The sequence below is a fragment of the Schistocerca gregaria genome, chromosome 11 (genome assembly GCF_023897955.1).
Source record: "Schistocerca gregaria isolate iqSchGreg1 chromosome 11, iqSchGreg1.2, whole genome shotgun sequence".
NCBI classification, from domain to species: domain Eukaryota; kingdom Metazoa; phylum Arthropoda; class Insecta; order Orthoptera; family Acrididae; genus Schistocerca; species Schistocerca gregaria.
The window spans coordinates 99,815,411-99,830,974 of NC_064930.1; the positions used below are offsets into that span (position 1 = coordinate 99,815,411).

The 15,564-nt window shown below is 46.8% G+C and overlaps 1 protein-coding gene across 1 annotated transcript in view; it reads left to right on the forward strand.

Annotated features, from left to right (window-relative positions):
• LOC126295047 (hornerin-like) overlaps positions 1-15,564 on the forward strand; it is a 156,107-nt gene that overhangs the window by 118,056 nt on the left and 22,487 nt on the right. The window contains exon 10 of the mRNA XM_049987296.1: positions 9,273-9,481. Coding sequence (XP_049843253.1) covers positions 9,273-9,481 — 209 coding nt within the window. The remainder of the gene's footprint in view (positions 1-9,272; positions 9,482-15,564) is intronic.

Consider the following 15,564-nt stretch of genomic DNA (forward strand, 5'->3'; position numbering starts at 1 on the left):
CACAGTTCGACTGCCAAGATTTTACAGTAAATTGTCAGAGTATTCGTAACAAAGATCCCGAATTTACTACCCTACAGGACAGTTTTCAACCTCACATTGTTTTTGGGACTGAGAGCTGGCTAAAACTCTGAGATATTTAGTGGGTCTTGGAATGTTTATCGGAAAGACGGATTAGACGCCGTATGATGTCCTCCTCCCCTCCATCTACCCCTCCTGTCAACTTTGATCCTCCCTCCCTCTTCCTCTGTCTGTTCCTTTTGGCACCCCTCCCTCCTCCCTTTCTCCCCACCCCTCCCCCGGGCTTCCCCTCCCCTGTCCCTCTCCCCCTCCTCCCATCTCCTCAGCCACTGGCATCTTTGTTCTCCCCTCCCCACCCTCTCCCCCCTCACCTTTCTTCCCCTCTTGGCAGGACCCCGGACTCGCACACGCTACGTGGACTTTCGCGCGCAGGAGATCATCGCCATCTGTGTCTCGTGTGTGTGTGACGTCGTTTTGTGTTTTTAGTGTCCGCCATCACGCTTCTACGTTCACTTGTGCCATCGGATTCATCAATGTTCTGTGTGCCGTGTCAACATGTTTTCAGTGTCGTTATCGTCGAGTGTGAACGGCTCCGTGTTTTTTTGTGTATCTGTGACCACTATTTTTTAGCCCGTCACTATGTTCATTCTGTTTCTCCAACCTGTGTTCTGTCATTGTCAACACTATGGCTGAAGAGCGGCGTAGCATGCCGCTGACAGCCTACCTGATTGTTTAGGTATTAAAATAACAACAAAAGGGAAAAAAATAGACACCGTAGTAGGGGGAGTGGTCATTGCAGTCGACAAAATATTGTCTCTACTGAGGTTGAAATTGATTGTGAGAGTGAAGTTACCTGGTAGCACATAACAGGTCTAGGCGAAACCAAGTTAATCGTTGGATGTTTCTAGCGACCACCCGACTCCACTGTGTCATTTCCAAAGTCTATGGTCAGCTGTGGATAAACACTCGGATCATGTGACACTAGTTGATGGTGACTTTAACCTACCGAATATAGAATGGGACGTGGATGGATTCATTGAAGGGTGTACTGACAGACAGTCTTGTGAAGTACACTACTGGCCATTAAAATTGCTACACCAATAAGAAATACAGATGATAAACGGGTATTCATTGGACAAATATATTATACTATAACTGACAAGTGATTACATTTTCACGCAATTTGGGTGCATAATCCTAAGAAATCAGTACCCAGAACAAATCACCTCTGACCTTAATAATGGCCTTGATATGCCTGGGCATTGAGTCAAACAGAGCTTCGATGGCGTGTACAGGTACAGCTGTCCATGCAGCTTCAACACGATACCACAGTTCATCAAGAGTAGTGACTGGCGTATTGTGACGAGCCACTTGCTGGGCCACCATTGGCCAGACGTTTTCAGTTGGTGAGAGATCTGGAGAATGTCCTGCAATGGCTGTAGTCGAACATATTCTGTTACCTGAGAGGCCGGTACAGGACATGCAACATGCGGTCATGCATTATCCTGCTGAAATGTAGGGTTTCGCAGGGATCGAATGGAGGGTAGTGCCTTAGGTGTAACACATCTGAAATGTAACGTCCACTGTTCAAAGTGCCGTCAGTGCGGACAAGAGGTGACCGAGACGTGGAACCGATGGCACCCCATACTATCACACTGGGTGATACGCCAGTATGGCGATGAGGAATACATGCTTCCAATGTGCATTCACCGCGATGTCGCCAAACACGGATGCAACCATCACGATGCTGTAAACAGAATCTGGATGACGTTTTGCCATTCGTGCACCCAGGTCCGTCGTAGAGTACACCATCGCAGGCGCTCCTGTCTGTGATGCAGCGTCAAGGGTAACCGCAACCACTGTCTCCGAGCTGATAGTCCATGCTGCTGCAAACGTCGTCGAATTGTTCGTGCAGATGGTTGTTGTCTTGCAAATGTCCCCATCTGTTGACTCAGGGATCGAGACGTGGCTGCACGATCCATTACAGCCGTGCGGATAAGATGCCTGTCATCTCGACTGCTAGTGATACGAGGCCGTTGGGATCCAGCATGGCGTCCCGTATTACCCTCCTGAACCCACCGATTCCATATTCTGCTAACAGTCATCGGATCTCGACCAACGCGAGCATCAATATCGCGATACGATAAAAGGCAATTGCGATAGGCTACAATCCGACCTTTGTCAAAGTCGGAAACGTACTCATTTCTCCTCCTTACACGCGGCATCACAACAGCGTTTCACCAGGCAATGCCAGTCAACTGCTGTTTGTGTATGAGAAATCGATTGGAAACTTTCGTCGTGTCAGCACGTTGTAGCTGTCGCCAACGGCGCCAATCTTATGTGAATGCTCTGAAAAGCTAATCATTTGCATATCACAGGATCCTCTTGCTGTCGGTTAAATTTCGCGTCTGTAGCACGCCATCTTCGTGGTGTAGCAATTTTAATGGCCAGTAGTGTAGTTTCAAAATTATTTGAAACACCTGAAGTCATAATATCGTGCTGTCCTCAATCGCTGGATTTGCTGCAAGTATCTGGATAAGTGGAACTGTTTGATGGCAATACTCTCTCTCCTCCCAAAGAGGCCATGGATGCCCAATGGTACCGACCGGCCGTTGTGTCTTCGTCAATCCATACGCATCACTGGATGTGGATATGGTGGGGTATGTGGTGAGCACACCGCTCTCCCGGCCGTATGTCAGTTTCCGAGACCGGAGCCGCTACTTCTCACTCAAGTAGCTCCTCAATTTGCCTCACAAGGGCTGAGTGCACCCCGCTTGCCAACAGCTCTCGGCACACTGGATGTTCACCCATCCAAGTGCTAGCCCAGCCCGACAGCGCTCAACATCGGTGATCTGACGCGAATTGGTGTTACCACTGAGCTAAGGCCATTGGCGTTTGACGGTACATTCACGTTTCTCGATAGACCTCATCTTTCTGTGAGAGTTCTGCTTCCACCTGGCCTGCCAGTCCCAATACACAGAACTATTGCAACTGTCACATCACTTAAACCAGATACGAAAGTCCCTGGCCGACCAGAACTATGTGCTGAATGGGGACTTGATCTGTGATGTTTCATACGAGTGCACTCTCCCCGACAGAGTGAGAATTCATTCAGGTGGCAATTCTCAAGGCTATTGCTCACTGCAGAATCCTTTCTTCCGGGAGTGCTGGTCCCGCCAGGTATGCGGAGGGGTGGGGGTGGGGGGGGGGGGTGGGGGGAGGGAGCTTCTGTGGTGGCTGGTGGCTGGATGGCAAAAGACAGGGTGCTGCAGAAGTAAAGCTGCGAGGGTGGGTCTCGGTTCGTCCCTGGCTAGCTCAATGTGTATTTTTTTAAGGACATCATATCAGCTGTTGACTATAGAAATTATTTCTTTTTCAATTGCAGGTTCAGCCTTTGGTCCATTTTCAAGTGGTATTGAGGGAGATTTTGCTTCACCTTACGACAGACATTAAAATCCTCCCATATGTGTACATGCCATCGTCTAAAACAAGTGTTTTGACTGTAGACATACAGTAACATGAAACAGGTGCGAAGCTCTTTTCAAAAAATGACTGTGAACCCCAGAAGGTGGGACGTTAGTCAGTGTGTATTGTTCTTCACGTCTGGATTTCATTGTGTATACAGTTCAGTCAACACAAATCTGGACTACTTTCCTTCATCTGTAACAAATCTGAACAAGCAATTCATATCCTTCACACGAGTATCACACGTTCACTTTCTTGCAATTCACGAGAAATTCTTATTTAAAGATAAGGTGTACTCTACGGCAAGCGTTGCAGTTCTGCTGCTTAATGTATAAGTAGGCTGCTTAGGTTCTTATATTGGTAACGCCGCCGCCACATAGCGCTCTGTATGAAAATCACTGGGTGTGCTGTGTGCAGTCTGTGGCTGGTTGGCATTGTCGGAGTATATGCTATTGTAGTGTTGGGCAGTTGGCTGTTAACAGCGCGTAGCGTTGCGCAGTTGGAGGTGAGCCGCCAGCAGTGGTGGATGTGGGGAGAGAGATGGCAGAGTTTTAAGAGCGGACGATCTGGACGTGTGTCCATCGGAAACAGTAGATTTGTAAGAAGGGATGTCATGAACTGCTATATATATTATGACTTTTGAACACTATTAAGGTAAATAATTGTTTGTTCTCTATCAAAATCTTTCATGTGCTAACTATGCTTATCAGTAGTTAGTGCCTTCAGTAGTTTGAATCTTTTATTTAGCTGGCAGTAGTGGCGCTCGCTGTATTGCAGTAGTTTGAGTAACGAAGATTTTTGTGAGGTAAGTGTTTTGTGAAACTTATAGGTTAATTTAGTCAGGGCCATTCTCTTGTAGGGATTATTGGAAGTCAGATTGCGTTCCGCTAAAAATATTGTGTGTTAGTTTAAACACAGTCATATATAATTTTTCAAAGGGGGCGTTTCAAATGTCTCTAATTTGCATCTAAAACCAGCTCAAACGATATAGCAGCACAGAACGACGTGAATAATCTGCAAGAAATACACAAAGTGATCAAAAATATCCGGACACCTCAAAAACATAAGTTTTCCATATTATGTGCATTGAGCTGCCGCCTACTGCCAAGTACTCCATATCAGCGGCCTCAGTAGTCATTAGGCATCATGGGAGAGCAGAATGGGGAGCTCCACGGAACTCACGAACTTCAAACGTGGTCACGTGATTGGGTGTCACTTGTGTCATACGTCTGTACACGAGATTTTCACACTCCTAAACATTTGTAGGCCCACTGTTTCCGATGTGATAGTGAAGTGGAACAATGAACGGACACGTACAACACAAAAGCGCACAGGCCGACCTCGTCTGTTGACTGACAGAGACCGCCGACAATTGAAGAGGGCCGTAATGTGTAATAGGCAGACATCTATCCAGACCATCACACAGGAATTCCAAACTGCATCAGGATCCACTGCAAGTACTATGACAGTTAGGCGAGAGGTGAGAAAACTTGGATTTCTCGGTCCGGCGGCTGCTCATAAGCCACACATAACGCCGGTAAATGCCAAACGACGCCTCGCTTGGCGTAACACATTAGACGACGGAACAGTGAAAAAACGTTGTAAGGAGTGACGAATCGCGGTACACATTGTGGCGATCGGTTGGCAGGGTGTGGGTATGGCGAATGCCCGGTGTACTTCATATGCCAGCGTGTGCAGTGCCAAGAGTAAAATTCGGAGGTGGTGGTGTTGTGGTGTGATCGTGTTTTTCACGGAGGGTGCTTGCATCCCCTGTTGTTTTGCGTGGCTTTATCACAGTACAGGCCTACATTGATGTTCTTGCTTCCCACTGTTGAAGAGCAATTCCAGGATGGCGACTGCATCTTTGAACACGATCGAGCACCTGTTCATAATGCACGGCCTGTGGCGGAGTGGTTACACGACAATAAAATTGAAAGGGGTTCTGTGGCCACCTTTCATTAGTCCGGTAGCCCATTTTCACTAGCATTTCTCTTTCTTTTCCTTGTTTCTCTTTTCTCATAACTCTCACAGTGGTGTGGTTGAATGAATGTGGTTGTGTGTCACGTTGCTAGACGGTGGCGTAGTCTGCTGCAGAAAGTCTGCGATAGTCGTATAGACTCAGCAGCAGTTGTACAGAATAGCCAACTCTCGTAGTGGTCAAGTAGGCAAAAAGGTTTGCGCTACTTGTGAAAAATACACCTGCGTTAGGTTGGTGGCGGAAATGGCATCTCTGGGTATTCCGGGCTACGCGGAGCGTGGAGAGGGCTGGAGAAGAAAAAGGGAGGCAGCCTGCCGCTGGAACGGGAAGCGTCCACAGCTGTGCTCCAGTCGAAGAAGGGTGAGTTACACTCCTGGAAATGGAAAAAAGAACACATTGACACCGGTGTATCAGACCCACCATACTTGCTCCGGACACTGCGAGAGGGCTGTACAAGCAATGATCACACGCACGGCACAGCGGACACACCGGGAACCGCGGTGTTGGCCGTCGAATGGCGCTAGCTGCGCAGCATTTGTGCACCGCCGCCGTCAGTGTCAGCCAGTTTGCCCTGGCATACGGAGCTCCATCGCAGTCTTTAACACTGGTAGCATGCCGCGACAGCATGGACGTGAACCGTATGTGCAGTTGACGGACTTTGAGCGAGGGCGTATAGTGGGCATGCGGGAGGCCGGGTGGACGTACCGCCGAATTGCTCAACACGTGGGGCGTGAGGTCTCCACAGTACATCGATGTTGTCGCCAGTGGTCGGCGGAAGGTGCACGTGCCCGTCGACCTGGGACTGGACCGCAGCGACGCATGGATGCACGCCAAGACCGTAGGATCCTAGGCAGTGCTGTAGGGGACCGCACCGCCACTTCCCAGAAAATTAGGGACACTGTTGCTCCTGGGGTATCGGCGAGGACCATTCGCAACCGTCTCCATGAAGCTGGGCTACGGTCCCGCACACCGTTAGGCCGTCTTCCGCTCACGCCCCAACATCGTGCAGCCCGCCTCCAGTGGTGTCGCGACAGGCGTGAATGGAGGGACGAATGGAGACGTGTCGTCTTCAGCGATGAGAGTCGCTTCTGCCTTGGTGCCAATGATGGTCGTATGCGTGTTTGGCGCCGTGCAGGTGAGCGCCACAATCAGAACTGCATACGACCGAGGCACACAGGGCCAACACCCGGCATCATGGTGTGGGGAGCGATCTCCTACACTGGCCGTACACCTCTGGCGATCGTCGAGGGGACACTGAATAGTGCACGGTACATCCAAACCGTCATCGAACCCATCGTTCTACCATTCCTAGACCGGCAAGGGAACTTGCTGTTCCAACAGGACATTGCACGTCCGCATGTATCCCGTGCCACCCAACGTGCTCTAGAAGGTGTAAGTCAACTACCCTGGCCAGCAAGATCTCCGGATCTGTCCCCCATTGAGCATGTTTGAGACTGGATGAAGCGTCGTCTCACGCGGTCTGCACGTCCAGCACGAACGCTAGTCCAACTGAGGCGCCAGGTTGAAATGGCATGGCAAGCCGTTCTACAGGACTACATCCAGCATCTCTACGATCGTCTCCATGGGAGAAAAGCAGCCTGCATTGCTGCGAAAGGTGGATATACACTGTACTAGAACCGACATTGTGCATGCTCTGTTGCCTGTGTCTATGTGCCTGTGGTTCTGTCAGTGTGATCATGTGATGTATCTGACCCCAGGAATGTGTCAATAAAGTTTCCCCTTCCTGGGACAATGAATTCACGGTGTTCTTATTTCAATTTCCAGGAGTGTAGATGGACCGCGTCGCGCCTATTTACTTGGCGAGAGAGGAGCTGTTAGCTTTTGGTCTAGCGTTTCAACTCTGATATATTGCTTTGCCTCGTCACAGCAAGGAATGCAAAACTTTGGCAGATTTTTCTTTTGGTAAATTTCTGTAGCAGACTTGGATCCGCCTGAAGAGCGCCACACAAAGGTGTAGATAAGAAGTGAGCACTCGCTTCTGAATGAATGTCTGTTTTCCTAGGCTGTGTCTGTATATGCTTTCATTTTTCTAAATATCGATAGCTTTGCCTTCTCGTAAATTTTCCTTGCTTTATGTATCTTTCGTCCGTGAGGAGCCGACCGCGTGGTTGAACATAAAAGTTTGTTGGGCTACCGTCATCACTAACTGTCCGGTCTCATGTCTGTTTGAAAGAATGTTCACTTTTCATGATTGTGTGATGTGATATTGTCGCAACTTGGCCACGATACCTAGAAACTGCGTCTCCACAAACCAAGTGGGCACTCGGGTGTACTGCGAAACGTGTACCGCTTCACGAGTTATTGCGATCAGTTATCAGGCAACAGCAGTTGTATGAATGATTCACACCAATGATTGTAGGTGTATATTATAACGGTGTATGTATCGATGCTTCTCTTTAATGTTTTAGGAATTAATGTTATCAGGAATGGTGTACATGCCTCACATACATATCTTAGGAATAAACGATTTTATACACAATTTTCTCTTGTATCCTGAGGTTACGTTTTTGCACCTAAGCCACTCACCTCGTAGCTCTCCTGTTAGCACATCCAACGCATTTCCTTACGCATAGGTCCAGTGATTAGTTTCCTCTTTCACTGTAAAACAAGTGCTTTAGATTCTTATTTTCAGGTGTGGTGCTGGGTGGTGGTGGTGGTGGTTAGTGTTTAACGTCCCGTCGACAACGAGGTCATTAGAGACGGAGCGCAAGCCCGGGTTAGGGAAGGATTGGGAAGGAAATGGGCCGTGCCCTTTCAAAGGAACCATCCCGGCATTTGCCTGAAACGATTTAGGGAAATCACGGAAAACCTAAATCAGGATGACCGGAGACGGTATTGAACCGTCGTCCTCCCGAATGCGAGTCCAGTATGCTAACCACTGCGCCACCTCGCTCGGTGTGGTGCTGGGAGCTGATCTTCTGGATAGTGTTCATACATGTGCTATTTTATTTTAAATGGTTGATTCTCGTGGACAGTGCACGGGAAATACTATTAATTACACCGCATCCCCTATGAGCGATATCAACGACGTACGTATTTTTATGAGTTTTTGGTCTGCGATCAAATTAATTTATTTTCCGACTCGGCCAAACCTTTGATTAGTTGTATGGTTAGAATCGGTGGCGACCCTAATCTTCTCACGTTAATTTCACAGTCAATAAGTATTTCCATTCCCACTCTTAAAGTAATGACCCGTAGTAACAGGTTAGTTACAACATCCCTGTAATGGACTGTCCTGCACAGAGTGCTGTCCTGACTCCTATAAAACACCTCTGGGATGTTTTGGAACACCGACTTCCTGCCAGGCCTCACCAGCCGACATCGATACCACCTCTCAGCACATGGGCTGCCATTCTCCAAGAAACCTTCCAGCACCTGACTGAGCGTATGCCTGCGAGAGTTGGGGGTATCATCAAGGCTCAGGGAGGGCCAACACCATACTGAATTCCACCATTACCGGGAGAGGGCGCCACGAACTTGCAACTCATTTTCAGCCAGGTGTCCGGATACTTTTGATCTGATAGTGTAATTAAAATCATTATCTCATTCAAATGCTCTGAAAACTCAAATCTCGACGTGTGAGGATACTAGAAAACCAACGTGATTGCGATTTTTTGCTGTGTTCCTATACTTCCTTTAAAGAATGCAATGGTTCCAGGTTCGAGTGCCAGGCTGTCATACAGTTTTAAGAGACTGCTTAGTCTGTGTCCATTCAGGATACTTTTACATTCTCGGGTACACTACACATGGTTGGTTATCAGCTTTTAACCCTGCAACTTCTGTGTTACAGGGGACCGCTGTTGAATGCTGACCTACTGCACTATCAGTCGTGGATCCTTTCCTCTCAGGATGACTTACGTGAGCTGTGCAAGGAGCGGCAGCCGGAGGCATCGGAAATGTTCAGTCTGGCTGAGGCGCTGTACACCTTCTACCGTTCCTACTGGTACCCTGCAGCAACGCTCTTGACTCCACGCTACGAATATCTTATCGAAATTGTGGGTAAGTTTAATACTGGAACCCATCCACTTCATTGTAATGCACTGCCGACTGCCCACGTATTCGACGGAGTAGGTTCGAATATCCTTCAGAATATCTAGTTTTGGATCTTAAGTGATTTTCTATGTCACGCAAGATAATAATTGGTGCTCCTTCCAAAGTCAAGTTTCCGATTCGTTGGAAAATATCCATGTCATTCTTTTACAAGTAAATTACTTCATTTCTACACTACAAGCCATTCAAATTGCTACACCAAGAAGAAATACAGATGATAAACGGGTATTCATTGGACAAGTATATTATACTAGAACTGACATGTGATTACATTTTGCCAGCCGGTGTGGCCGAGCCGTTCTAGGCGCTTCAGACTTGGACCGCGCGACCGCTATGGTCGCAGGTTCAAATCCTACCTAGAGCAGGGATCTGTGTGATGCCACTAGGTTAGTTAGGTTTAAGTAATTCTAAGTTCTAGGTGATTGATGACCTCAGATGCTAAGTCCCATAGTGCTCAGAGCCATTTGAACTATTTTTTTAAATACATTTTCACCCAATTTGGGTGCTTAGATCCTGAGAAATCAGTACCTGGAACAACCAGCTCTGGCCGTAATAACTGCCTTGATACGCCTGGGCATTGAGTCAAACAGAGCTTGGATGGCATGTACAGGTGCAGCTGCCCATGCAGCTTCAACACGATACCACAGTTCATCAAGAGTAGAGACTGCCATATTGTGACGAACCAGTTGCTCGGCCACCATTGACCAGACGTTTTCATTTGGTGAGAGATGTGGAGAATGTGTTGGCCAGGGCAGTAGTCGAACATTTTCTGTATCCAGAAAGGCCTGTACAGGACCTGCAACATACAGTCGTACATTATCCTGCTGAAATGTGGGGTTTAGCAGGGACCATGAACCATGGACCTTGCCGTTGGTGGGGAGGCTTGCGTGCCTCAGTGATACAGATAGCCGTACCGTAGGTACAACCACAATGGAGGGGTATCTGTTGAGACGCCAGACAAACGTGTGGTTCCTGAAGAGGGGCAGCAGCCTTTTCAGTAGGCGCAGGGGCAACAGTCTGGATGATTGACTAATCTTGTCTTGTAGCAATAACCAAAACGGCCTTGCTGTGCTGGTACTGCAAACGGCTGAAAGCAAGGGGAAACTACGGCCGTAATTTTTCCCGAGGGCATGCAGCTTTACTGTATGATTAAATGATGATGGCGTCCTCTTGGGTAAAATATTCCGGAGGTAAAATAGTCCCCCATTCGGATCTCCGGGCGGGGACTACTCAAGGGAATGTCGTTATCAGGAGAAAGAAAACTGGCGTTCTATGGATCGGAGCGTGGAATGTTAGATCTCTTAATCGGGCAGGTAGGTTAGAAAGTTTAAAAGGGAAATGGATAGGTTAAAGTTAGATATAGTGGGAATCAGTGAAGTTCGGTGGCAGGAGGAACAAGACTTGTGGTCAGGTGAATACAGGGTTATAAATACAAAATCAAATAGGGGTAATGCAGGAGTAGGTTTAATAATGAATAGGAAAACAGGAATGCGGGTAAGCGACTACAAACAGCATAGTGAACGCATTATTGTGGCCAAGATAGATATGAAGCCCACATCTACTACAGTAGTACAAGTTTATATGCCAACTAGCTCTGCAGATGACGAAGAAATAGAAGAAATGTATGATGAAATAAAAGAAATTATTGAGATAGTGAAGGGAGACGAAAATTTAATAGTCATTGGTGACTGGAATTCGAATGTAGGAGAAGGGAGAGAAGGAAACATAGTAGGTGAATATGGATTGGGGCTAAGAAATGAAAGAGGAAGCCGCCTGGTAGAATTTTGCACAGAGCATAACTTAATCATAGCTAACACTTGGTTCAAGAATCATAAAAGAAGGCTGTACACATGGAAGAAGCCTGGAGATACTAAAAGGTATCAGATAGATTATATAATGGTAAGACAGAGATTTAGGAACCAAGTTTTAAATTGTAAGACATTTCCAGGGGCAGATGTGAACTCTGACCACAATCTATTGGTTATGACCTGTAAATTAAAACTGAAGAAACTGCAAAAAGGTGGGAAATTAAGGACATGGGACCTGGATAAACTGAAAGGACCAGAGGTTGTACAGAGTTTCAGGGAGAGCATAAGGGAGCAAATGACAGGAATGGGGGAAAAAATACAGTAGAAGAAGAATGGGTAGCTTTGAGGGATGAAGTAGTGAATGCAGCAGAGGATCAAGTAGGTAAAAAGACGAGAACTAGTAGAAATCCTTGGGTAACAGAAGAAATATTGAATTTAATGGATGAAAGGAGAAAATATAAAAATGCAGTAAATGAAGCAGGCAAAAAGGAATACAAACGTCTCAAAAATGAAATCGACAGGAAGTGCAAAATGGCTAAGCAGGGATGGCTAGAGGACAAATGTAAGGACGTAGAGGCTTATCTCACTAGGGGTAAGATAGATACTGCCTACAGGAAAATTAAAGAGACCTTTGGAGATAAGAGAACCACTTGTATGAACATCAAGAGCTCAGATGGAAACCCTGTTCTAAGCAAAGAAGGGAAAGCAGAAAGGTGGAAGCAGTATATAGCGGGTCTATGCAAGGGCGATGTACTTGAAGACAAAATTATGGAAATGGAAGAGCATGTAGATGAAAATTAAATGGGAGATATGATATTGCGTGAAGAGTTTGACAGAGCACTGAAAGACCTGAGTCGAAACAAGGCCCCGGGAGTAGACAACATTCCATTGGAACTACTGACGGCCTTGGGGGAACCAGTCCTGACAAAACTCTACCATCTGGTGAGCAAGATGTATGAGACAGGCGAAATACCCTCAGACTTCAAGAAGAATATAATAATTCCAATCCCAAAGAAAGCAGGTGTTGACAGATGTGAAAATTACCGAACAATCAGTTTAATAAGCCACAGCTGCAAAATACTAACGCGAATTCTTTACAGACGAACGGAAAAACTAGTAGAAGCCGACCTCGGGGAAGATCAGTTTGGATTCCGTAGAAACACTGGAACACGCGAAGCAATACTGACCTTACGACTTAACTTAAAAGAAAGATTAAGGAAAGGCAAACCTACGTTTCTAGCATTTGTAGACTTAGAGAAAGCTTTTGACAATGTTGACTGGAATACTCTCTTTCAAATTCTGAAGGTGGCAGGGGTTAAAGACAGGGAGCGAAAGGCTATTTACAATTTGTACAGAAACCAGATGGCAGTCATAAGAGTCGAGGGACATGAAAGGGAAGTAGTGGTTGGGAAGGGAGTAAGGCAGAGTTGTAGCCTGTGCCCGATGTTATTCAATCTGTATATTGAGGAAGCAGTAAAGGAAACAAAAGAAACATTCGGAGTAGGTATTAAAATCCATGGAGAAGAAATGAAAACTTTGAGGTTCGCCGATGACATTGTAATTCTGTCAGAAACAGCAAAGGACTTGGAAGAGCAGTTGAATGGAATGGACAGTGTCTTGAAAGGAGGACATAAGATTAACATCAACAAAACCAAAACGAGGATAATGGAATGTAGTCGAATTTAGTCGGGTGACGCTGGGGGAATTAGGTTAGGAAATGAGACACATAAAGTAGTAAAGGAGTTTGGTATTTGGGGAGCAAAATAACTGATGATGGTCAAAGTAGAGAGGATATAAAATGTAGGCTGGCAATGGCAAGGAAAGCATTTCTGAAGAAGAGAAATTTGTTAACATCGAGTATAGATTTAAATGTCAGGAAGTCATTTCTGAAAGTATTTGTATGGAGTGTAGCCATGTATGGAAGTGAAACATGGACGATAAATAGTTTGGACTAAAGGAGAATAGAAGCTTTCGAAATGTGGTGCTACAGAAGAATGCTGAAGATTAGATGCGTAGATCACATAACTAATAAGGAAGTATTGAATAGGATTGGGGAGAAGAGAAGTTTGTGGCACAACTTGACCAGAAGAAGGGATCTGTAAGTAGGACATGTTCTGAGGCATGAGGGGATCACCAATTTAGCATTGGAGGGCAGTGTGGAGGGTAAAAATCGTAGAGGGAGACCAAGAGATGAATACACTAAGCAGATTCAGAAGGATGTAGACTGCAGTAGGTACTGGGAGATGAAGAAGCTTGCACAGCATAGAGTATCATGGAGAGCTGCATCAAACCAGTCTCAGGACTGAAGACCACAACAACAACAACAGCAGGGATCTAATGAAGGGTAGATTCACAGGTCGTAACACATCTGAAATGTAACGTCCACTGTTCAAAGTGCCGTCAATCCAAACAAGAGGTGACCGAGACGTGTAACTAATGGCACCCCATACCATCACGCCAGGTGATGTGCCAGTATGGCGATGACGAATACACGCTTCCAATGTGCGTTCACCGCGATCTCGCCAAACACGGATACAACCATCATGATGCAGTAAACAGAACCTGGATTCAGCCGAAAAAATGACGTTTTGCCATTCGTGTGCCCAGGTTCGTCGTCGAGTACACAATCGCAGGCGCTCCTGTCTGTGATGGAGTGTCAAGGGTAACCGCAGATACGGTCTCCGAGCTGACAATCCATGCTGCTGCAAACATCGTCGAACTGTTCGTGCATATTGTTGTCGTCTTGCAAACGTCCCCATCTGTTGACTTAAGGATCGATCCGTTACAGCCATGCGGATAAGATGCCTGTCACCTCGACTGCTTAGTGATACGAGGCCGTCGGGATCCAGCACAGCGTTCTGCCATACCCTCCTGAACCCACCGATTCCATATTCTGGTAACAGTCAGTGGATCTCCACCAACGCGAGCAGCAATGACGCTATACGATAAACCGCCATCGCGATAGGCTGCAATCCGACCTTTATCAAAGGCAGAAACGTGATGGTACGCATTTCTCCTCCTTACACGAGGCATCACAACAACGTTTCACCTGGCAACGCCGATCAACTGCTGTTTGTGTATGAGAAATCGGTTGGAAACTTTCCTCATGTCATGACGTTGTAGGTGTCGCCACCGGCGCCAACCTTGTGTGAATGCTCTGAACAGCTAATCATTTGCATATCACAGCATCTTCTTCCTGTCGGTTATATTGCAAGTCTGTAGCACGTCATCTTCGTGGTGTAGCATTTTTAATGGCCAGTAGTGTATGTACTGTATTACTGACTCCTTCATTATATGGAAGGTAAAAAAAGACTATGTACACAAAATTTTAGAGTGTTTAGAAAACATAAAAAGGAACACTTTTTGTGTGGCACAAATGTCACTGGCGCGCCTTCTACCTGCGATCGGTCCATGAAGGTTTCGACGCTAGTGATGTTCAGAGACTATGTTCAGACTGAAGTGCGATGAATGATGTCTAAGGGATGTTGCTCAAATGGCTGCTCGATGCTAATGATTGTGTAACACACTCGAAACAAGTGGGTACTTTCGCACTTAATGAGTGCCACCTCAGCGTAATGGGCAACCACGCTGAAGAGCCAAAGAAATTGGTACACCTGCATAATATCGTGTAGGGCCCCAGTGGGCAGGCAGACGTGCCGAAATACCATGTGGCGTGGACTCGACTAATGTCTGATGTAATGCTGGAAGCATCTGACTCCATGAATCCTGCAGGGCTGTCCGTAAGTCCGTAACACTACGAGGGGCTGGAAAAGAAATGGTTCAAATGGCTCTGAGCACTATGCGACTTAACGTCTGAGGTCATCAGTCGCCTAGAACTTAGAACTAATTAAACCTAACTAACCTAAGGACATCACACACATCCATGCCCGAGGCAGGATTCGAACCTGCGACCGTAGCAGTCGCGCGGTTCCGGACTGAGCGCCTAGAACCGCGAGACCACCGCGGCCGGCCGCGAGGGGCTGGAGACCTCTTCTGAACAGCACTTTGCAACGCATCCCAGATATGCTCAATGATGTTCGTGTCTGGCGAATTTGGTGGTCAGCGGAAGTTTTTAAACTGAGAAGAGTGTTCCCAGAGCCAATTATTGGCGTGTGAGGTGTCACATTGTCCTGCTGGATTTGCCCAAGTCCGTCGGAATGCACAAAGGGCATGAATGGGTGTAGGTGATCACACCCGGATGCTTACGTACGTGTCACCTGTCAG